Source organism: Dunckerocampus dactyliophorus, chromosome 20 (assembly GCF_027744805.1).
Source record: "Dunckerocampus dactyliophorus isolate RoL2022-P2 chromosome 20, RoL_Ddac_1.1, whole genome shotgun sequence".
Taxonomy (NCBI): domain Eukaryota; kingdom Metazoa; phylum Chordata; class Actinopteri; order Syngnathiformes; family Syngnathidae; genus Dunckerocampus; species Dunckerocampus dactyliophorus.
The window spans coordinates 8,427,768-8,452,500 of NC_072838.1; the positions used below are offsets into that span (position 1 = coordinate 8,427,768).

At 42.6% G+C, this 24,733-nt stretch overlaps 2 protein-coding genes across 7 annotated transcripts in view; both read right to left on the bottom strand.

Moving 5' to 3' along the window:
• Positions 1 to 4,204: 4,204 nt before the first annotated feature.
• Positions 4,205 to 10,399, bottom strand: csnk2b (casein kinase 2, beta polypeptide). Of its 2 annotated transcripts, none has more exons than XM_054764237.1 (7): positions 10,331 to 10,399; positions 9,697 to 9,778; positions 9,145 to 9,247; positions 8,364 to 8,479; positions 8,044 to 8,119; positions 6,859 to 7,048; positions 4,205 to 5,737 (listed from the first exon to the last, which is right to left on the bottom strand). In XM_054764237.1, exons 2-7 carry the CDS (start codon positions 9,766 to 9,768, stop codon positions 5,647 to 5,649), a joined length of 648 nt encoding a protein of 215 aa, XP_054620212.1. In that variant the 5' UTR covers positions 9,769 to 9,778; positions 10,331 to 10,399; the 3' UTR covers positions 4,205 to 5,646. The 2 variants fall into 2 exon arrangements, with proteins under 2 accessions (XP_054620212.1, XP_054620211.1); XM_054764236.1 differs by having other exon boundaries at positions 10,243 to 10,361.
• Positions 10,400 to 12,130: 1,731 nt separating this feature from the next.
• Positions 12,131 to 24,733, bottom strand: part of prrc2a (proline-rich coiled-coil 2A) — a 22,256-nt gene continuing 9,653 nt past the window's right edge. For 4 of the 5 annotated variants that reach the window (XM_054764259.1, XM_054764260.1, XM_054764258.1 and 1 more), the window contains exons 9-17: positions 23,901 to 24,052; positions 23,261 to 23,363; positions 22,987 to 23,176; positions 22,589 to 22,681; positions 20,241 to 20,787; positions 18,787 to 19,040; positions 18,063 to 18,351; positions 17,773 to 17,995; positions 12,131 to 17,702 (exon numbers count right to left, since the gene is read on the bottom strand). In XM_054764259.1, coding sequence (XP_054620234.1) covers positions 14,633 to 17,702; positions 17,773 to 17,995; positions 18,063 to 18,351; positions 18,787 to 19,040; positions 20,241 to 20,787; positions 22,589 to 22,681; positions 22,987 to 23,176; positions 23,261 to 23,363; positions 23,901 to 24,052 — 4,921 coding nt within the window. In that variant the 3' untranslated portion in view covers positions 12,131 to 14,632. The remainder of the gene's footprint in view (positions 17,703 to 17,772; positions 17,996 to 18,062; positions 18,352 to 18,786; positions 19,041 to 20,240; positions 20,788 to 22,588; positions 22,682 to 22,986; positions 23,177 to 23,260; positions 23,364 to 23,900; positions 24,053 to 24,733) is intronic. The other variant, XM_054764263.1, reaches the window with a different exon arrangement.

A 24,733-nucleotide genomic window follows, 5' to 3' on the forward strand; every position in this document is an offset into this window, starting at 1 on the left:
TTTTGTGCTTTGGACCATGTCTGTTTTTATAAGAAATAATAATAATACTAATACTACTACTACTCATAATAATAATAATAATAATACATTTTGGGGTGTTTTGGTCCATTTATAAAACATAATCATAATCATTATGGTTATTTTAAAAATAATTATTATTATTGTTAATTTTAATTAAAAAAGACACAATCCGTAGCACAACAAAAATACCAAACATAATTTCAAAAATAATCAAAATGTATAACGAATGAACAGCATGTGACAAAGTGGGAGCAAATACATGATTAAGCAGATGAATTCCTGTTAGTGAATCGCTACGGTCAGTCAGTGCAGTCAGCTTGTATCACATATCAACAGAGGCGGGGTCAGGGGTGTTTTTAGCCAAAACAATAGCCGCTATCGAGATGCAGCTACATTGAAAATTGAACACAACAGCAGCACCTCTTGCTCAGCTTGATTCGGTTAACAGAGCGTGTGTGCAAAGCGGCTGTCAGCAACAAAACAAAAGTTCTACACAAGCCTGCAATATGACACAGATGGACATAAAACCATGCACAGAAACATGAAACATTCCACCCCAAAAAGAAACGGTGCCAATGAGTCAGAGACAGTCACGTACTTGAAATTTTTACGGTGACTTAACGTACTGTACACACATCAAGATGTCTATTTTTAGCATTAAGACAAGTGGTCGCAGCACAGCACAAAAAAACCTGCATTTAGACCATTTTGCATAACAGATATGAGCTACAGTTGAGCCGCAGTTTAGCTCAAACATCATTTGACTAGTTCGACTCAACAAGAGTGACATAGTGCTGATGTATAGTTAAGTACCCGATGAACAGGTATGTGTTTGCTTCCTTTTTTTCTTCAGGGGGTATCGCGATATAGACAATGCACCTGCACATAATGCTGTGCCAAATAACACATGGACTACCATACTGTCATGGGGCCATCAACGGGATAAAAGTGGGAGCTCTGGTGTACACCATAGCAACATTAGGCCATTCTATATTGTATCTTTTGCACAGACTAACCTTTATGTGAATACATCTCTGACAACCATAAAGCATTCACCGAATAATCAATTGTAATATAATTTAAATGGCGGCCGATGTTCACTGTCGGTAGAGCCATGGTTGGAAAGGCATGAAAAGTTTTGACTTTTTGAAATTTAGTTTTGAAAGTTTAGAAATTTATCACAATTTAAGAAATATTTTGAAAATATAGTATTACTTGTGTTATATTTTATACATATTTATATAATTTCATGAAATATTTTTAGAATTTAATGAATATTACATAATTTTGGAATCATTTTGGCCCTTGCAGCACTTCAGTTCGCTACAGCATAATCATTGTTTCCTTGAGTGTCTGATCTTCGCTACTTTGCACTTCCAATTTCGCGGCGTCACTCTATCACGTTTTTTCAAAAATGTATTAATTAATAAATGAATGCTGCTTATTTAATCAAATTAACAAAATTTTCCCCTTAAATTAAGCATTTTCAAGCAAAACAATTGCTAAATGAACTAAAATACAAATGTAAGGCATTCAGAAGACACATTCAAAGACGTTGTGATGATATGTAGTATCCTACACGGGTCACTAGGTGTCAGTGATGTTACATTGATGAGACAATAGCCAGCACAGGAAGTACTGAGTGACAATGTGACTCATGTGTGAGTCTGTATTATGTCTTATTTTCTCTTATTTCTTATGTCTATTGGGGAATGCAAATGTAAAGGTGACTATAGGGGTGCTATTTCATGCCTTGAGAGGTCTAAAAATGTTTTTAAAAATTGTATTTAGAAGGTCATAAACAGGTTTTCTATGCTTTAACTCCAAAAATATTCCATTCATAAGTAAGTAATCTTACTTCGCGGAAATTTATGTATCACAGCCGGGTTTGGAACCATTTCACTGCAATAAATGAGGGACTACGTAGAGTGTATGCCTATTTAATGGTTAGTGGTGTTAAAGAACAGCTTTTGTTAAAACAGTGGTGGATCAAAAAAGGTGCCCTGCGGGGCGCCAGATGTTGATACACTCTGAAGTTACTCAAATAGTTTAAACTGGACTCGATGAGTTGGTTGGAGCAAATTACTTCCAACAAAAGTAATTAGTTATAGTTTCCCAAAAGGGTAATTTTAAATTGTAATGGAATTGCACTTCATAAATGTAATTAATTACCATTGAAAGTAATTATTGTGGAACTTTTTCGAAAAGCCTTCAATATCTGGCGTGTGGCGTTGAGCGCTTACCATCAAAGTGCATAATGGAACGAACTGTTTGCGTTTTGTATTGATGTTCGGAGTTCCGACGTCGAGTTATGAAACTGTTAGGCAGAGACATCCAACAAGTTGATATTGAAGCTCAAAGCCAAGGAGGAGACTTTGGGCAATAATTCACACGAGCAGGCCTCGTCTTGCCTTAGTATGTTTACCTTCTTCTACAGGTGGCTGCTCACACCCTTGTAACAGAACACAAATACTTTGAGTTAATATCTAACAAGTTTAGTCATAGTAAATACTATTGGGCCCTTCACTTTGTTTGTCCACCTGACTCTCATGTGATTTGTGTACGCACGAGGAGGAGTCTTATGCAACAGCATCTTCAGAGTCATCTTTTTGGAAATAGTTTGCTCAGAGGGAGGCAACAAAAGGCTTCCATTGTTTTGAGCGCACATTTTGCCTGGGTGTTTGTCAATGGGTGTAATGGAGCTAAATAATGAATGCTGCTAAGTGACTTGGAGAAACCTTACTGTTTAACTCAGGGCTATTTTCTGTCAGGTATTCACACTGTCATGATCTCTCAATTGCAAAGGCAAAAAAGCTTTTTCGTTGAATGTGGTCCGACTGTTGAGCTGCATCAGCAAGGCCTCTCAATGCGCCTTTGCTGCTGAGGTTGAACGCAGTAAGACAGTCATTTGAAACTTCAAATCTTCAAAGATCGTGAGGGTTATGGAACGAAAAAGTCAAGTGGTAGACCCCGAGAGCTGTCACCGACAAGACACGGGGCGATCCTCAGCCCAAATGAAGGTTTTTACTGGTGCCAAGTGCAGTCCAATAACCATCAGATGGCCTTTGCAAGAGTAGCATTAAAATAAAAAGTCTTCAAAGGCTTCATCTCCTTCAATGCCACAAAATTGCATTGCAATTCAAAGGTGGACAAAAGTTTTATTCCCTGATGACAAAAATGTAACCTTGACAGTCCTGATGGCTTCCAACGTTACTTGCATGACAAGGAGATCCCACCTGAGATGTTTTCCACACGGCACAGTGGAGGGGGCGCCATCATGATTCTTCTATGGAACAATGGAGCGTCAGGTTGTGCAGGGGCGTCAAACGGCAGATAGCTATGTGGAGATGTTGCAGGAGGCATCCCTCATGACTGAAGGCCCTCATCCGTGTGGTAATGACTGGCTTTTTTAACAGGACAACACTGCACTTCACACCTGACAAAGGACTTCTTCCGGAGGAATAACCTTACTCTTCTGGACTATCCTGCGTGTTCCCCTGATCTAAATCCAATTGAGAACATTTGGGGATGGATAGCAAGCAAAGTTTACAAAAAAAATGGAACAACACAAAGTTGCAAGTGGCAGAACTTTGTTAAAGAAGGTGAGAAACACGATTGAATTCAAGAAATAACTCATAGCAGAAGATAATGTCCGTGTGGATATCTCCTCCCCGCCCAATAGCCACCTTTGTCAACAATCAATGCCATTTGTTTTGTTCATTTATCCAATTAATTCGTCACGTACTGTATATGCCTTTTGAGCTGTTTCCTGCATGTAAAACTATATTTACAAAACCATTTTTTAAGTGTTTCGTGTTAACTTAATGGATTAATTGGATTTGAATGATTTTTTGTGGGAGTGCACACTTTGAAGAGGATCGTCCTTTAAGAATAAACCCTCAACTTGATGAAGTATACCTCTTTGTAAGGGCTGGGCTGTTCCTAAAAGTGTATATTGAGGTTTAGTCTGAGTCATTCTCCATCTGGAAACTCTGACAGATATGTGCCACACCAAAACAACTCACTCAGGCCACACTGTTTTGCCAAAGACAGCTACAGAGGGAACCCCCAACACTCACGTAAAAAAAACAAATAAAAAAAACCCTCAAAACATGTGTTGTAATGCATCATGAAAACAGAAGCTGAACACGCAGCTGAATAAGAATAAGGGCCAACAAATATATATATGAAAACAAAATCAACCTTTATTGAGATTTCTGAATCCTGCTTACGCTTCCCAAGTAGCACAGAGAAAAATGTGGACACATAAATAGATTCACTTGTGTAGCGACACCTGAAAAACTCCAACAGGAGAGGGGAGAGCGAAAGGGGACCAGAAAATCTGCCTCAATGTTTTACAAGCAAAACAAAACAATGGCTGGTGGTCTTCAACCTCAAAACAAATCATGTGCTGCTTTCTCTTTTTGGAGGAACCTTTTACTGTGAAGATTCAAACCACACCAGTCTGTTCCATTTGTTTCCCTGTCCATGCAAAGACATATTCACCAGAATTTTAGGGATGGGGCCGATCCAATCGAGTCTCAGGTTCAGACACCAGTGTAATTCACGTGTCGGAAATTGCCTATACCACCCGTGGAAATTTCCAATCCATGAGTCACCCACGTCTGTGCTTTCATGTTGTCAGCAAATGTAGCAGTCTCCACACATGCACTGCCACCACCCTCTCGTGCACACACACAAACACACACACACTCCGCCTGACGCGTTCACAGCTACACAAAACATCCGGGTCGCTACAATATCATACTTGCTGTAGAGAAGAATTTAATACAGCTTCATATAAAACCACCTATAATAATAATAATGTCATGACCAGGACGTTATGTTCAGGTGTTAAGTCTTTCTGTGTGAACATGTCAGGTTGTGTGCTCCTGTGTTGTGGCGCCGCATGTGTGGAGTCAGCTATGTTTGCTGATATTCTTCGAGCTACGTTTGCTGATATTCTTTTGGCGTGGTTGCATATTAAAGCAAACAGAGCTCTGGTAACGTAATTGGATTGGATCGGCAGTGAAAAAAAATGTGGCCCTGCGTATCCCTACAGAATTTGGCTTTTAACATGACTTAAGAAAAAAAAAAAAAAAAAAAAAAGGTTTCCGCAGCATGAGGAGATAAATGAGGAATAGGGGCGTGGGTGTCAGGAAGTCTTCCATAAATATTGTGTTTTACAGACTTGACAGACTGTTTCTCTGACTTTTCTGTGTCTGACAGCAAAGTAACAATAGAGCAAAAACATCCGTTAGGTACATCCAAACTGGTAGCAGCCATGTTTGAGTGGGTTGTTGGGGAGAGGGTACAGACCAATGACTCTTTACCAAACTGTCTTTAAATGACCCATACTTTGGGCACCTTTAAGTATGGTGGGGTGAGGTTGTGGACTAGCAGGCGTGTGTATATATGAAAACATGTATAAAGTATGAAGACTATGGCTGTGCGTTTGGATGTCTCGCTCACCCCTCAGAATGATTATTTATTACATTTTTCTCTATTCTAAACCAATCTGATACAGTCTTCAGAGTGGAGAGGGGTCACCTGTGTATTTCCGAAGCGCCACTCTGAAGGCTGTATTATAATTTACTCCCCCTTTTGACAATATTCTTGCTCTTTCTAGCGGATGGCCTTGACAGGACTCTTGAAGCTGGAGGCAGCTTGCAACTGCAGCTGGTAGGCCATTGGGTGGATCTTGAAACCATACAGCCTGCAGAAAGAGGAGGAGAGACGGTGACAAACATCCTAGAGCACTGGAGAGGCGGCCGTATGCAGTGTTTGCTTTTGCCAAGTAGCGTGACTAAAATACGCTGAAAACAAAGGCTTCAAACAAACGATGACAAAATGCAACAAAAAGATGGACTGTAACGAGTGGGGGCAATTTAAACAGTGAATTGTGTTGTGTTTGCTCTTATGGGGAGGGTGTGGCTTCCTTTCACAAACTGACGCAACAACGCCATCATACTGAAGGCTGGGAACACAATCAACTTGGGAGCAGTTGATAGTGTGCGTTCTAAAGGGTGTAACGGTACGCCATACGTCACGGTTAAAACCTAGGTTTTAAGGCCACGGCTCGGTGCATTTTCAGTACTGTACAAAAAAATGAAGGCTGTGGAGGAGCTACTTAGGCCACACTTTGGACACCCCTTGTTTGCAGAGAGTGCAACGGTAACAGTTTGAACAGTGCGAATGCAGAATGTACACTTCCTGTCCCTCACTTTAATGTGTATGAAGTGGGGAATCGGTTCACCGCTGCGCCGTGCCAAAATAAAATGTGAACATGAATACTGTTACACCCAGAGCGCACAAGTATTTGTGCTGATTTGGGATTTATTTCGATAAATGATTGAAGCAACAGAGGCTAAATTAGGGACTGTCGCCAGTAGACGCCCACTATGGCAGAACTCTTCTGGCCAGCATTTATTCTGCTCAATAAGACACTGGCATGGAAACAGGTGTTCAAAACATTCAAAGAGCTTCTACCAACCTTTACACTCATTAACTATGATTAGGTTTACCCAGACTAGCCAGGTTAACATAGTAACCAGTACTTAATGTGGAGGTTTAGGCCTTCACCATACCATTTTCCCCCTCTTTCTTTTTCATTGAATTTACATTGAATTTTTTAAATTTATTTTTACAAACATTTGTTTTTACTGTCTTTACGACTCACAACATGCAAAAGCATCTCGTTACAATGCATAAGAAATGTTGCATGTAAATGACAACCCGGCTTGACAGATTGGACTTGCGGGAAGTTTCTTCTTCATACGCATCTCAACTCCAAACCAGAGCAGGCATACCACATTACGGTCAAGGCAGCGAACTAACCTTGGGACGAACTGATTGGCAGGTCTCTTGGGCCTGTACTCCGGGTGAACCATGAACAGCATGTGGGGGAAACCAGTGCCAAAGTAGGCTCCGTCTGTGTGGTGGTGCCTGGAGGACTTAGGTGTGTACACATCCATACATTTTGGGCAGTAGAGCTTCACCATGGCCTCTCCTGGGATGTCTGAGAGGCCTGTGGGGGATGGGGGACAAAGAAAAGCAGAAACTCAACCTGATGTGCTTTCATCTTGCAGCGTGACACTGCTTTTAAATTGTTGAAGCTCTACTTCTTTACACGGCACTGTTTGTTGTTTTGCATATGCAAAGCTGACAACTTCCAACTACGGTACATGATATAATACATATCTGTATACCGTCATCCCTCGTAGACACGACCGCGACAAGTGATGTCCGCGAAGTAGGGTTCAATATTAATAAATTGAATATTTTCGTAGTCACGGCATAGAAAACCTGTTTACAATCCTCTAAATGCGTTTTTTAACATTAGAGCCCTCTAGACATGAAATAGCACCCCTAGCCACCTTTACAGTTGCAATACCCAATATTGTACATGTAATCAGAAAAAGATGACATACTGCATTTGATATGAATAAGATAATAGACTCACACGTTAACCGTTCCTTGTGCTTCCTGCGGTGGCTATTGTCTCATCAATGTATTGTAATGGCGGCTTTAAATGGCTTTACACTCATTTTACCCAATCTTGTAGACATGAGAGTCAATAAACCGTTTAAGACATAAATAAAACTTAAGCTTTCTCCATCCTAACGTTTGGTTAGATTGTTATTATACTGAGGAGTCTGTGTAATAAAATAAAACTAAAAGGAAGTGACATTGAAGGCTCAGAGCTGAGTTTTAGCTTGTCGTGGGTTACGGCCCCAACAGCAGCCCATGTTGATTATTATGTTGTTATTGCATTTGCAACCACGTCTGATGCTTGTCTCACCGAACAATTACTGACACCTAGTGGCCAATTTAGACTACTATATTCACAATTACAATGCTTCTTTGGTCTTGTATTTATATTTTAGTTAATTAGTTCATTTAGCCATTTTTATCCTTGAAAATGCTTAATTTATTAATTATTTTTGAAAACCCACGATAAAGTGAGGGCGTGATGCTCAAACCGCAATGTAGCGAGGGACGACTGTATTATAATTTACTTACCAATGGGAAGCATAGGCTGATTCTCACAATAGACACGAGGACAGTAGCCAAAATCACCCTGCTGATACTTTTCCAACTGAAAGAAAGGAACAGTTCTGTAATCAAACATTTTAATGGAGCAGATGTACAATACTGACAGAAAAAAAAAAAAATCATCAACCCTGAAAGTGTTTATCTCTTTTTATGCTCAGGTTAACTCAGATAATGCCACATGCTTTTAATATCTTTCCATCTCATTAAGAAGAACACAATGGAAAATTTGCTTCCGTGGTGGGGAGGCAGCAGCAGCAGCGCTTTCTGCCCAAGCAGCCAGATCCTACCATCTGAGCGATGCCTCGGTTCGTGAGGATGTAGCGTGCATGGATGAGGCCATACAGCATCTCGGCCGCCTGCTCGATTAGGTCGCTCTGGTTGGGATTGTCCTCCAGCTCTTCATCTGCAGACACAATGGCGGTTAGTAAATGTGAATAGGAAACAGTCAAACAAACAGTCATACTATGTGCAAAAGACACCAATAACAAATACTATAAAACAGATTGTAAAAAAATAAAGTTCAATTTTTTGGGTGACAACCACAACCGAAAGTTGAAACGCGTGTGTTTTGCCTTTTCCTTTCTTTTTTTCCCCCGAAAAATCGACCACATTTGCTAAGGAGTGTTAAAGGAACTGCAGGCAGCGGATTCCTCCAGCTTTCTAGAAGGCGCAACCAATCCAATTTACTGCTGGCTAGCATTATACTGTATGTAGGGATGGGGCCGATAAGCCTGCGGAGGTTTCTGATGTCTGGAGCCATCATTAAATGACAACCACAAAACAAAAAGGAGCATAGGCAAGTGTTTAGCTTCAACTTTACTCACACCCAACTTTGTGTCACATATTCCTAAAGCAAAAATACATTTTAAAAAATCTTGCCTCTTAAAAACCTACTTGCAATGAATCTCAATTGCCAATATCTGCATTTGACAGACTAATTATTGTTTGACTATGTCAAATGAAACTAGAAACTAGAAAATATTTGTTACAACACAGACTCCTCAGTATAATAACAATCTAACCAAACGTTAGGATGGAGAAAGCTTGAATGTAAAGTTAAGTACAGACCTGGCTCAAGGTCCAGGATCATGTCTAGGGCCTGGCGGTAGTGGGGGACTTGCTCATTAAGCCCCGTCAAGTTGAACTTGTCCTGGATATAATCTTCATCCACCTGTTAACCACATGAAAAGTCTGATCATTTAGTAAGAATGGAAACACATCAAATCACACCAACCATTTACGCTTCTGATTCTCATTAAATATTGGCTAAAAGAAAATACAACTAATGAATGTGATCTCTGCTCCCACGAGCTGATGAATGATAGCCAGCCTCGCCGTTTATCGCTCAGGTCATCAGCGGGTAGAACCAGGTCAGCGGAGCCAACTTACCCTGGCCGGCGAGAGCCCAGGGAGGAAGTGTCGGCTGTCATGCCAACGACCTTGACTAAGATGGCAGCGTTTGTAAGTGAAACTTTTTCAAGTCGTCTTCATTCGGAAGAAATTTGATCGCATGTTCATGTGAATCAAGATTTGTCGTTTTGTGCAGTGTTGATATGAAGTTAAACTTGGCTTGCGTATCGCTACTGTTAACATATAGATCCATCGATAACAGTACTGTACCTCGCAGAAAAACTCATTCCCCCTTAATCCACAGAACCAGGAGATCCAAGACACTTCCTCTGAACTGCTCATCTCTGAAGACCTAGGATGGTCAGCATAAGACATTTATTCGTATTATCTCATCAGAGCTGTTGGGATACATCATATTAATGCAACACTAAAATGGTATTATTGTCACATCGTGGTAAAAAATGTTAAAATCACAAATGCTGTCTGACCCTCGCTTGTGGCTAAGCTAACTGACTACTACTGCTATTCTTTTGTCACCACAGTATACGACTTAGTCTAACAGTATTAAGTCCAGTGGCGTTTTATTTTAAGTCCAACCTTAATGGTATGTACCGTAGTTAAATACAGGGGCTTATTTTTACCGCAGCCAATATTAGCTTGCTAAGCTAAAAAAAAAAAAAAGCCGCTAGCTGCTCCAGCTGAACCAATATGGCGCATCGTTCGACACACAAGCCTTAGAAGACCACTCTCTGTCGCTGTTTGAGAGCCAGTTTTGAACGTATCCCTCCAGCTACGAAATAATTTACGTCAGCTTACCCAGTGTTGTACTTCTATGCTGCTAAAAAACAATTGCGACAGCACACAAAAAACGTAGCAAGCTATGGAGTATAAATAAAATGGTTACCACCAGCTCCCAGTTCAGCAGGTTCTTCTTCGACATGCGGCGCAGGTGGCGCACTGCTGCCACTTGATGGTGACTTGGAGGACTACACCGGGTTGTCCTCATGTGTACAAGGAGTCACGTCAATGCCTCTCGTTTTTATGAATGAGGATCTGATGTGGTGACATTATGACAAATATTATGGCACAGTTCACCTCATTAGCTCGTCTCTGAGGTTTTGTGTCCCTGCAATACAACCACCACAGCTGGGGAAAACACTTGTTTGGGGGTTTTCTATTAACTTTGTATTGGAAATAATGCATTAACGCTGTGGTTCTGTAGTCTGATTCCGAAAATATATATTAAAAAAAAACATACTCGGGGCACACTTTGGCTCTTGTCATGGGATCAAGTAAAGAACAAACTCATTCAGGCTTGGCGGCTCGATCTAAATATCGACAACGTCGCTGTTAGTATCGGTAGTGATATTTTTCAATTCACTATTATGGTTATTTTCACAAAGCACCTGTGCTTTTGTGTTGCTCATAAAGTTACTTTATTGATATCATATGTATAAATTGTATGCAATCTCAAGACATACGTCTTTGAACACAGTGGGTTTGAGTGGGCAGCTGATTTGAAAAAAAAAATGTAGTTTTTGTTTTAATTAGCTTATTTAGTAATACAGTACGGACTTTGCTCAAATAACTGTATGGAATAAAAGAATAATTATATTATTTTGTTGATATTGTTATAGATTGTTGAGTAAACAATTTTTTGTTTGTTTGCCTGTAATCGGTTATAATCATGATCAGCAAATTAAAGACAAAAATTCGAGAATCATTCAAAGATATGCTCACTAGTAAAGTATACCGTATCTGTAAAAGGGATCACCAATTGTAGCCTCAATTATTTTTAGTCGGTATGGGATTGATACCAAAATTTGCAGTATCGCCCACCCCTACCCTAATACATAACTTAAGGCACTTGATTGGGCAGCTTTCGTTTGGTTGTTTGATATTCTAATGTTTTTACCGCCTTAGATTTCACTAAAAGCTTCTATAATATATTTTTAAACAACACACAGAGGGAGAGGTTCATTTTCACGCACATATTTATCATTTTAACACGTCCTTGCAGTGGCGGTTCTAGCTATGGGCCATGTGGGCACTTGCCCAAGGCGGCATTCTCTTGGGGGCGACACAAGGGGGAAAGAAAAAAAAACATTTTTGCTCGTCAGGTCAGAATGTGGCAGATTGACGCCCTCTACAGGCGGGAAACTCGCGCCCCCATGCTGCTCAGACGTCATGAAACATCCACCATGTGACATTAAAGCACTGGGGGTATATTAAAAAAATATATTTATTATTGTATTATATTTTGTGGCAATGTATAACTTCATATACTTACAAAAAATACTCTTTTTTGTCTCTCCTACAAGGTTATGCTTTTCTACAGCATTTTACTTCATTAGCAAATGATATGCGAATTAGATGATGGCGTCATCTCCCGACTTCTAGGACAGCCAATAGCTACTCATCTTACTGAAAAGTTGCCAACAGGGCGCCCAGGGCGTCACTCAAGCCAGAACCCCCACTGCGTCCTTGGATCGTGTGGCGTACACGTTTGAGCGCAAGTGAACTGAACCGCACCACAGTCCTCTTATTCGCAATTGACCTGACAAACCACTGGCCTGGTTATCACTTATTTCCCCTGGAAATTTCCCATATTTTCAAATGCAAATGTTAACAGGCGTGTTAAAGGCCCGGCTATGCTTCCCCATCGACAAGTTGTAAAATACAAAGAATGAGACACGCCACTCAATTTCCCATTCAATCAAAAGTAGTTTATTTAATTTTGCCTTTTCTGTATAACTTTATTATAATAAGACACTTCTCTGCTTGTACATTGCTCCCTTGAACTAAAAATGGCAACATTTGTTTGTGGGAATGTAAGTTGGGGGTAGACAAAACTTAAGATACATACCAATATACATACATGTGCGTACATTACGGTTCCATTAATAAAACCATAAATGCTAAAAACAGAATGGACCACTCCAGGTACCTCAGTAATGCTGGAAACAGTACAATCTGAGTAATTTCTTTTAATACACTACTTTTTTTTTTTTTTTAGCATGGGTACATAAATAATGCACACATCAATATCAAGAGTTAAGGAGGGATGGAGGACTCTTTGAGCCAGTGTTAATTATACAGCTACCAATGCAGAAACCAGTGACAGGCAAGGCAAGCTGCACACATGGCTGTGTATTCATGCTTGAAGGAAGTTAGAGTGAAAAGATAATCCTGTTTATGTATTACCTACACAAAAACAGTGAGTCTCTCCACTGCTTATGTATTTAAAAAAAAAACAACAGTATATTTGATAACATTGCTTCAATCAAGTGCTTGCCATTCTTGTTACCTTCTGGTCCTTCCCAGGTTTACAACAAATACCAAACACATGATGGTCGCACGCGCGCGCGCACACACACACACATCACCAAATGCCCTACTCTCAACACCCCAGAAAATCATCTTCAAAACAGTTAGTAAACAAACAAAACCCCAACTTACAGCAGTGAATTGATGCAGAGGAGTATTTAGTTCACCTTGTAGTCTCAGGCCTCAAGCTCTGTGCAAGTTTGTCTTACTGCTTTACGAGTGTTTTACGCATTTTCCAGAACAATCCAGCCCGATTGGTGAATTCTTGTTGATCCGTTACAGGCGACACACATGACACTTCTGTCGCCCTGTCAGCGTAGTCCAGAATTCAAAGCTTTCTGGTTGCCACCGTGAAAACACTTCCTCAAATAAGGAGCTCCTGGTAGTCTTTCTTGGTGTGAGAAGTCCAATAATAGCACAGGGTGCATCATTGCATGCACAACAGCAGAGGAGATGTAATACTCAACCTTATCTTTGTACTCTGGGCCCAGACAGAGTACCTGCCCGTGTTGCATGACATATAACTTGCTTGACTAAATGAAAATGAAGTAAAAACAAAAAACATAAATACAGCAACCATTTTTTTTTGTTATACTACAAGGAGTGCTTATTACAACATAATACCTATTAAAGCATTAACTATTTAAGCAACCAACAAATCTATATTTTTCATTTTCCCTCCAATAGAACGGACACTTTGAAGAGAAAAATGGGTCTTTCCATCTATATATATATATATATATATATTTAAAAAAAATGAGATTTTGGATGAAACCCCGGTTTTGAAATAAAGCCATCAAGTAGTAAATAAAGAAGTCAGGTAAAGCAAAATGAAAAGAAAAGGAGTACTTTTGCAGTGTGCATAACTTCTGCAGGTAACAGGGATGCTACGGTGAGACTGAAAAAGCCTTTATTTTTATTAAAAAAAAGGACTCAAAATTAAATGTCAAAGCAGGTGAAAGTTTGTGTGTGTGGGAGGGGAACAGCATATACACAAGCAGTAGAACATTTATGTCTGTATGTATGTATGTATGTGTATATATTATATATATATAGACAAACTAGGGTGACGAGGTGACAGTAGCACATGGGTCATATCACATTTATCAAAGACTTGCTTGCAAGGAACAAAAGAGTTGGGAAAAAAATAAAAGTAACTGAGGGCTGTTTTGTCATCTGCTTTGTTATATGCATTAAAAAACACACACACGCACACACACACACATCTAATCCATTTCTGTGTGGCTGAAACTGATTTGACAACTCCCCTGAAAACAAAAAAGTCTTATGGTACACATTGGTACTGTTCCTGTTCAGATGAAGCTGCACATTTCACTATGTGAAAGAAGTAGTGCAGAACTAGCAGGACGACTGCACACCACTAAAGGCCAAAGTGTGGTAGAAGAAATATACACACATACATGAATATAAAAGCTTGCCCGATTTTAAGGTGTTGCCAATTTCTTCCAACAAACATTTTACATCCATGTTTAAATATGCCAAATTGTGCTTGCATTGTATGAATTTCTCCTTTTAAAATGAAAATCATGTTCCTTTTCTTGACAGAACGACGTGCCTGTTATAGTTCAGCTGGGTCAAGTCAGATTTTTGAAGGTAACGAGGGCACAACTCAAGGGAAAGTAAGACAAATTTACAAGAAAGGACGGGTGGATAAAGGATTGATGCCAAAGGGGAGAAAGGTGGGTGGGATCTGCTAAGGTGAATGTCAAATACCGTTTCAATATGCTGTACAATGCACTAATATGTTTCGGGATGCGAACATGAGGTAAATAAATGAAATAATCAAAAAGGGGGTTAAAATGGAAGAGTTGGGTTTAAAGTGAGTGCAGTTTATCTGAAATGTTTTGAAATACTCTAATCACTTCCTATTTTTCGGGGAGGGCCAATTGCCCCGCTTCTCTCCGCGGTTGCCACCTCCATTTCCAGTCCCACTGGAGCCGCCGCCACCACCAGTTGGCCCTCGAGGACCTCTTCCTCCCCCTCCGCCTCCAGCTCCTCCAACGTTAACCCTCCGGTTTTGCCTTTCCATGCCAGGACGCTGGCTTGAAAAGCTTCTCTTGTTAGCTTGGGGCTCTTTCCCTGCCATCTCTCGCTCGACCACGCCTCCCCCACCTCCACCTAGTCCCTTCCCCAGGGGGTGGTGAGGGTGAGCGGGATAAGACTTCCCTCCTCCCTCCTTATCTCGGAACTCAGTGAAGTCGCTGCTCTCAGAAGCAGTCTCCCACTCCTCATTGGCCTGGTCTGAGTTCTGGTTAGTAAAGTCGGGGGACTTTGCTCCATGGCTGTGGTGGTGCTGCGGGTGTGTAGGTCCAGTGCTTCCCTGGCTGAAGTGGTGATGGTGGTGGCTGTTTGCATTGCTGAGGTGCCCACCACCACTATTATTAGTGTTGGTTGTAAGCGAAGCGTTGTGGTTGGTATTCTGCGCATTACTAATCAGCGTAGTTGTGACAGTGGCTCCGTTACTGTCCTGAACTGAGTTTAAGGAAGGAGACGCGGGCCTTCCTCCCCCAATGACACCCACCCCGCCATTGATTCGTGCAGCATTCTCTCGTTCCTTCAGTCTCCGAAAGCGAGGTGGCTTGTCCTGCTGATGTTGGGAACGCCCGTGACGACGGCGTTTGGGTCTCTCAAACCCACTGGGAGGGAACCCGCGGTTAGGAGGAGGATGGACTGAATTTGGCGCCCCGGTGATGGATGCAGAGTTGGATGACGCTTGTTGGGTTAAAACAGCTCCATTTTCAGTGGACGTTTGCGTGGTAGGAGTTGTAACCAACAAAGATGGCGGAGGAGGATTGGATCCATGACTTTGAGCTTGAGTTCCATCAGCAGTCTTATCCTTCTTCACCAAAGTAAGCCCTCCTCTGCCCAAGTCCTTGTGCCCTGAGGTTTGTGTCAGAGCTTGTTGCCTTCGTGCCGAGTTTGGCTGCCTTGAGGACCCACCATGAGAGGCTGAACCGGGTGCAACCCGATGTCCTCCAATTGTTCCGCCAACATTGCCACTATTCCTGTAGATATTTCCTCCTCCGCTACTACCTCCCCTTCCCCTCCTTGATGGCACACCCCTTGGGGTGAAAACCCGAGCCTGTGAACCTCTTGGTGCAGATGAAAGGTTGCCGCTGCTAGTGGTGTTGGTGTTATCCAAGCCATTCTTGGTGTTGGGTTTCTGAGTGTCGTCTTTGTCTGAATGACCAAGATCACTTGCCCCACTCTCACTGCCCGTCTCAGAGCCTCTCTCCCTCCTCCTCTTGGGGATTTCTTCATACTCTGAGCCCTCACTGCGTGTTTCACTTCGATTCCTGGCTCTGGCTGGGTTGTGCTGGGACCTATCTTGACCATGTCTACCACCAGGGCCCTCGACCTTTGAATCGTGATGGTGGCTGCCAGCAACAGATATGCGATAGTCTCTGCCACTCCTGCCACCCATTCTGCCACGGTTGCCACCACTAGGCCCCGCACTGGCTGTGTAGGTACCCCTATAACCACGACCACGGGCAAAAAATTCCCCACCTCGTCCGCGACTGCCTCGGGTGGCTTTGTTGGACATTCCATGATTGTGGGAATTGCTCGCTCTTCTTTCAAAAGAACGGTCTCTGTCCCTCCGAGAAGAGGACCCTGAAAATCCTGAAGAAGTGGTGTCTGCCTCTTTTGGCCCTCTGCCTGACCCACCCCCACCTCCTCCTCCTCCTCCTCCTCCTCCTGCATGTGCCCGTTCTTTCCCTCCATTTCTGGGTTTTATTGTGGTAGCGGGCTCTTCTTTACCCGATACAGCTGATGCGTTATGGGTGGTGGAGGCATCCTGTTTTATTAAAGTGGACTGGCCACCATCCTTCTCTTTATCTTTACCAAAGCCTTGGTTTGCTTTTTCTCCTCCATCAATTTCTCCTGCCTCTTTCTTCATCTCTTTCATCACTGGCTTCTTGATTGGTCCAGCCCTTTTGTTGGGATTGCTGCCTCCTGCCTGACTGATGGGCTTGTGCTCCAAAAGAGCATTGGAAGAGTCATCACCGCCACGGGAATTGTTCCCACCTCCTGCATTGTTGGCCCTCCTGCCATGAGAGGATGGCCCACCTGTATTGGTGCTGCCGGGGCGAGGACCCCACTGTGTCTCGGTTTTGTGGTCCCGCATCGCCCTTTGGTTTGACCTTGGATGGGGATGGTGCTGGGGCTGAGAGAGACTGCCATGTTGAGCAGGAGGTGGGCTGGCACTCACAGAGCCATGTGGAGCATGCGAGGAGCCAGTTTTTTCATGTTTTACATGGTTACCACTGCCAGCACTACCACTGACGCCTCTTTCACCAAGACTTTGCCCAACACCAGCTTCACCTTCTCTGTGAGAATGATGATGATGTAAAGTGGCCTTAACACTGCCATCTTCTCTAGTAGAAGCAGAAGAGGAAGAAGAGGAGCATGAAGATGATAGGGAAGATTGTTGGAGGGGGGGAGAAGAGTTGGTCTTCTTGGGAAGGGGCTCAACTATCCTGTCATGGCTGTTCTCAGGCTTATGGGGTTGGACAGTGTAGTGAGGCTGCTGAGGGTGGTGATTGTGATGGTGTTGGTGGTGATGAGAGTTACCCTCTCCAGCTGGGTGGTCTGCGCGGCCATTACGATCGTAATGAGGGTGTGGAGCCCCCCATAATTGGCCTGACTGAGAGCCACGCGCTGGGACGTCATCCTGATGGGTAAAGCCATGGGAGTGGGTTCCCCTTTCACCAGCTCTTTGCTGCTGTTGCTGGAGCGATGGCATCCTTGCACCTTGTTCAGGAAAGTTGTTGTAGTTGCCCTGCCCACTCATGTAATGATGAGGGTGGTGGCTGCCTCCCGGTGCACTAACAGGTGGTGGTGTCTGGTTCGACGGCCCAGAGCTCGTGTTAGGCTGCTTGACGGGTCCCAAGCCACCCTCTCGAATGCGATGTGGAGGAGTGTCACCCCTAAATCAATGAAGATCAAACACATTACATAACTGTCAATTACACCATGAAAGACTTCAAGTATCCATACCTGGGCCCTTTGGTCACATCCTCCTCCTCTGATGTCTGCCTCTGCCTGAGAGGAGAATTTAACCCACAAGCTTCCCCTCCACCAGGGAATACCTCGGTCCCCCAGGCCAACTTGGGATCAATTGGGGGAGTTCCACGGTGAGGATGCCCTGGATGCTGCTGTTGCCGTTCAAAGGGGTCTGAACCAGATCCTCCAGAATCTGATCGCTCGCGCCCAATAAGCCCTGGGAGCGGGAATTTTTCAGAACGATACCGGAATAATATGTATCAAAGTTATGAATGTCAATTTACCTGATGGGTGCATGCCAGCCGAATAGAAGTCCATGGGCGGTGGACGACCTTGCATCATGCGTGGGTCCATATAGGACATCATCATCCAGCGAGGGTCAAAATTCATTGGCAACGGCCGGACTAAATTGCTGGGTTGATACAGTGGTCCACCTTGCTTAGGTCCAGGCCCCGGCTGGGGAGTTGAAACTGGTGAAGGACCCTGCGGTGGTTGGGCTTGGGGGGAGATCTGGCTTTGGGAAGCCTGACTGTGCTGCTGTTGCCACTGTTGCTGCTGCTTCAGTAGCTGTTCCTAATCAGCACAGAGAGGAATTTCTTGTTACACGGAAGCATTTGGCATCACAAGTGACCACTTCTGTAACTAGAAATATGGTGTAGTTTTGAAAATGATGATTTTTAAAAATCATACTGTATATTGTATGCAGTCACTGTCTTTTTTTTTAGCTTCTTAGTCATGGCTTTTTGGCTCACTAAATTAAAACATGCAAAGCATAAAGTACAATTCCTAAAAAAAAAAAAAAAAAAAAAAAAAAATGTAATTACTGTTGAAATTAATCAACTTTTCCTATCTAATTTCAAGTGTTGCAATATGTAACTTTTGTAAAACCAACAAACAATATAGATCATATTAAACCAAGTGAAGAGCTTAATGGATTCATGACACTCGATTCAGCCATCCATAGTCTACTGCGCTTATTACAAAATACAAAAAAAAATATATTCTTACCTGCTGCTGCCTCTGAAAACGAGGTGGCAGAGACTTCTGGTATTTGGAGTAAACCTGCCCTGGAGGGCCAACTGCTTGACGGCCTGACCCGGCACCAATATTCTCAATCTTCACTGGTTCAGTTCCTCTTTCACCTCCACTTCCAGATCGAACGTGAGGCGTGCAGACAGTCTCTTCTTTGTCTACCGGGGGAGGTACATCCAATGTAGGTTGCTGTGGCTGTGACACAGCTGGTTGAGGACAATGTTGTGCATCTGAAAACCAAAGAAGCCAAAATACAAAGAATTCTGAGCAGGAATGGGCGATATAAATGACATACAATATAATCGCCCTATCGCAGTAATGCATGTTGATGACTCAATCTAGCCGCCTCTCGCAAAATTGAGAGCGACAAGCTTAAACAAGTCACTACAACAACCAAGCTTTTGAATTATCCACTAATCGCATTCATGGCGAGGTACATTCACATACACCAAAATTCTCAACATCAACACAGAACACAAGCAGGTGGTTACAGTAATAAGTAAACATGGTTGAAAGTAAACAGGAAGAGCTGGTCAAGACCGGTGCACCATCATTTGGACTTTGGATTTAAGCCGTCCGACTATCAGCAGAAAAGTATACTGAGTCTGTGGGGCAACAATTCTGTCCGACAAACAGCTATAATATGACCGATTTGTTTTACCAACTCAAAACGAAACACCTTTTTGATTATAAGTAATTTTGTGTCATTTAATCATAAATAAAAAACGATTTACTGCCTTACTGCACTGTTTTGCACTTTTGACTGTTCATGAAACTATTGGAAAGAAACTTTTCAACTTGAAATATTTTCTTTAATGCAAGTATGTGTGCCTTATACTGGACATATTTTCTTTATTCAAAGAATTCACTGCTTTAAATGTAAAAAATTGTGAACAGCACTACACTTTTCTTATTTAAAGTAACCATGGCAAACATTTAGTATTTACCTAATCACCTTCTCCGTTGTTTTATTATTTTAAGACACCAGTTTATCTCAACAACAGGCACAATAATAACAACAATAATAATAATAATGATAATAACATGGGTTACTGTTGTGGCCATAGCACACAACAAGCCAAAACTCAACTGTGACCCTCCGGCATCACTTCCTGTCCACCATCGATTCTGCTTCTCTCCAAGGTAAACGATCTTTATTTTCTCTGATTATACCTACTGTATTTGCTAATACGAATGTAAAAGGTGACTGTAGGGGTGTTATTTCATGTCTAGATTTCTCTAATAAAGTTAAAACGCGTATTTAGAAGACTGTAAACAGGTTTTCTCTGCCATAACTACAAAAATGTTCGATTTATAATGAAGGAATCCTACTTCGTGGAAATTCACTTTCACGGTCTGGAACCAATTAACTGCGACAAACGGGGGATTATTGTACACTAAAACACGACTTACATCATATGGCCACCTACCAGTGCTGGAATCATAGCTACTGTTGCTGTTTGCTCGCTGTCTGTCACTGACGCCAAGACCTGCTCCTGGCTGCACAGCCAGCGCAGGAGGCTCTTCAGGGTCGACACATGGGGAAGGGGGCTGGCTGACGTTGGGGGAAGACGCAGAGGCTGACAAGGATGGACTAAGGCTGCCGGCTGTGGCAGTCGTAGAATTTCCATCCAGGCTTGGTGTTTTACTGCCACCACTTCCTCCTGCGTTGCTGCCTTGCTGTTGCTGCTTCTCATCCAGCCTTTTCAACTTTTCTGCACATGCGGCACGCCTCTCCTCCTCCATTCTTCGTTCCTCCTCTTCGCGGCGTCGACGGGCTCGCTCGACTGCAGCAGAGATCTCAGTGGAAGATTGCTTCCTGCGCTGACGCCATGTCTCGTCCTCATCATCCCCTGGGACCGCATGGACCAGCAGTCCAGGCTGGGGAGGAGGGGTCTGGCCTCCTGCTGCCGGCTGATGCTGTGTGTGGCCAGGTTTTCCGGAGCCTGATGAGGCACTCTGGTTGTGAGAACGCTCCTGAAGAAATTGTGTTTGGATAATTATTTTTATCATTACAGGTCTCTACAGTTGTGCAGAGAATACGTTATGTACCTGAAGAAAAAAATAAAAATAAAAAACTTGGTGACTTCTATACAGAGGTTCTCCCCTGCTGATTTTTTAAAGTTTACCCTCTTACAGAGACATGAACAGTCCCTAATACAGACATCAACAAAAACATCCAGAAAACATAAAATACACATTCTGCATGAGTGAAATAAGTGATTCTCAACAAAACATTATTCATTATTTTATGGACAAAACTTGTTTGGCAAGCACAGAGGTCAGAGGTTTGTTACCAGGGTTGCACACATCTCAGCAATTCCACCCCCCCACTTCACTTTACAGATACTCTCCAAATCCTGAGGGTTTTTCGGCACTCGCTTGGCAACTCAAAAGTTTCCGTTCCCGCCACAGATTTTCACTGGGATTAAGGTCATGAGGCTGGCTAGGCCACTCCATGATTTGAACATGCTTCTTTTGAGCCACTCCTTTGTTGCCTTGGCCATGACACTGTCAGGCTGGAAGACCCATCCATCCACCCCCCCCCCCCCCCCCCCCCAGTGTTCTCATCCAAGATTCGACAGTACATAGCCCCATTCATCGGCCCCTCGGTGCTGCAAAATGTTATTTAGAAGAGAAACAGCCCCACAGTCGGGATGATGTTCTCAGGGTCATTCTCAACATTTCTCTGCCCCCAAACACAGCAAGTTGATGCCAAAGAGCTCGATTGTGGTCTCATCGAATCATGTCACACTCTCCTTCTGAATCACTTCAGATGGGCCTGTGCATGTGCCTTCTTGAGCATGGGGACCTTGTGGGACTGCAGGATCTCAATTCAAGTGTGTTACTAATGTTTTTTTGGGGGTTGTTAGGGACGCGCCTATCGATCGGCCACCGATCAGTATCGGCCAATTCCCGCGGAAAAGCACATGATCGGCATATGCAGACAAATGCCTTTCAACGACAATCACCTGTGGCTCATGCTATTCCAGCCTGTCACAATACCTGTGTGCAGTGTAGTGGCTTGCTCTCATGACTTGGGTAGCGACCCTCTCCCCCTTCCCACTGTGCAGGCGTGCGGCCACAAAACCATAACAAACATGTCATCTGCCATTTGTGAGAGTGATGTTAAGTTTGCATCCTGCAACACACGGCACGAAAAAAATCCTGCGGGGGTATCACGTTAAATAGCTTTAATTTAATAGGCCATTTGAAGAACAAACACGAATTATGTTGAGTTGAGGCTCACAGATCAGTGAAACAGCAGCTAATGCAGCCAACACGCTGGATGACACTCACCCGTATGTGCGTGACAATCAGAAGGATAAGCAAAAACCCCCAAAAATAATTGAATTAATCGGGCTAGGTGATCAGCGTTTCTCGATGGGTTCCGCCGAATACTACCTGCAAGTCCTGCTAGAGCGCCACCAAACAATGTACTCTTACATCAAAAGTCACCTTAGTCAAAGAGGTTTTTGTCTAAATGACGGTGATTTGATGGTTCCTTTTGTAGATCATATAGCCAATAGCAGGGTGCAGCTAGGAAGAGGACCTTGGAATTAAAAAATACTTATTTCACTCAATCAAATAAACATTTATAACAGTTATGTATTTTTTTTTCCTGGATCTTTTTTGTTAATATTGTGTGCCACTGTTAAAACAAACAATGTATTGTACATGTTGTTGTAAAGGGGGTAAACTTGGAAATAATTACAGTGGCCCGTTGGTGTGACATGGTAGAAATTATATGTCTAAGCGGCCCAGTCAGGATGTCTACCTGTCGGTAAAAGGAGTGAGGCCCTTGTCCAAGGAGTGGCCCAGGTGGGGGGGAGGGCTGCTCCCGGTGACCACCCACTCCATGCCTGCGCCCCTGTATACAGGCAGACATAGTCAGCCATACCAATTCACAATTGGCTACACTTAAACACACAGACATACACCAAATCTCGCCTTAAGTCTGATGTGGTATATGGGGCCTCTCCCTTTTGAACCAGCCCCAGGGGCAATTATTTATGAAAAGTAGAATTCAATGTCAATAAATAAAAACTCAAGTCTTACAAACCCTATTATTACAGTACAAATAATAAAAAATAATACCTAGAATTTTAAACAAAAATGTGTATAATTACTTGGCACTAATCACTGTTGTGAGGCTCCAGCTGGTTATCAAACTACCTGGTAGTTGGCTGGTGCTCCTTGGCCGCTCCAGCCGCTGCCTCCCTCCTCAGTCCATCCTGGCTTGTTGGAGGAAGTCTGGGGGTCATTGTCAGTGTTGGATGGAGGCGTGTGACGGTTCTCTCCACTGCTGTCTGAGGCCCGAGAGCATGAGGTTGCATAGGGGGCCTCCTGGGATTTCTGCTGCTCGCTAATATATCATAACAACAAAAAATATAGTTACAAATGTAATATTATTAGTATTATATTTTGAGTTGTTGGGCCACAAACTGACTTTAAGTCATTCTTGCTCTCTGTTGTGTCCTCTTCCCCCTCGTCATCTCCTTCATCATCACTGAACTTCAACTTGGCGGAGTAGTCAATCTCCTCATGTGCCCCTTTTTTTAAAAAAAAAAAAAAAGGAAAAAGAAAAAAAAAATAAGACAAGCATATATATTTCATGTTCCTACCAAACATAGGGATGGACAATATATTGCATTTATCATTATATTGCAGATTGTAAGGAACACACAAATAAATGCTGACATACGCAGGGCAAAGCCTCAGATTTGTTTTATTATGTTTCTGGAATGGCACTCAAATCGAATGTTATATTCTCATATAGGCTCAGCCTACAAAAAAGCCGTTATATACTAAATGTATCTAATATTACCTGTATATTAATTATCTAATATAAAACAACCTCACAATTAGGTTATTTTCCCAAATTGCTTAGCCCTAATTGAGTTCTTATATGTATAGTAAATAACCTTTATTGCTCTTCTTATTGTGCTAACATTACGAAAATGTTTCACCAAAAGTGTCAATTCACAGAATAGACTTTCAATAAAGTACTCTCAGTTCTATTCAAATGTTCCACGTCATCAGTAATGTACGACTGTTTGTAGTATATTTATGAATGAGTGCACTCTGACCTGCCCAGCCCTCGTCTCCATCGTGATCCAGTTCATCGAGCTCCTTTAGGTCATCCTGCTTTAGGATGGAGGGTCGCTTGACCACCTCTCCACCTGCGTCGCGTGGGCGAACCTGGGATCTGCTGTCAGGACCAACCTGTGACCGAGAGAACCTGAAAGAGGCAGCATTACCACATTTAGCACATAATCATTATCGCCAGTTTGGATCAAGGGCATACGGCAGCGGTGAACCAATTATAATTTTTTGGCCGATCACAGATCTTGCAGATACAGATTTTGTCTGATACTCTTTTTGGGACAGAAAAACATTAAAAACAATACCTTGAAACAAAACCCAACTTGTTTTAACTGCACATGAGGTTGTTCCCTTAAACAAAAATAAGAAGTTAAGAAAATTGCTGTCAAGCTACTAAATGATAATAGTTCGGTTAGTCTTTTATTGGACACGTTTTAAAAACAAACAAACCTTGCACCGCAGGTTACACTGAGGACCTGATTTGAGCCTCTTACCAAAAATAAAGCGCACAGCAGCATGTGATCACAACAAGTGTGTGCTAATGTGGTAACAGACTAGCAAGGAGTAGGGGTGATGTTGGCCGTGTGTTTTTTGCTAAAGTTCGAAAAAGACTTTTGCAGCTGAGTGCAAAACTTGTTATACACAAGTTTCCCGTGGTGGCACAGGATCGAGGAAGTTTAACATGACCAAACTCATCACGCATTTGAAGCAGCATCACACGAAAAACGCCCACAGGATGACAAGAGGTCTTTAGCTATAGCCCCTGTCGTTGATGAGTAAGGTCGGGTTGAAATGCTTAATTCAACAACTCGAACCT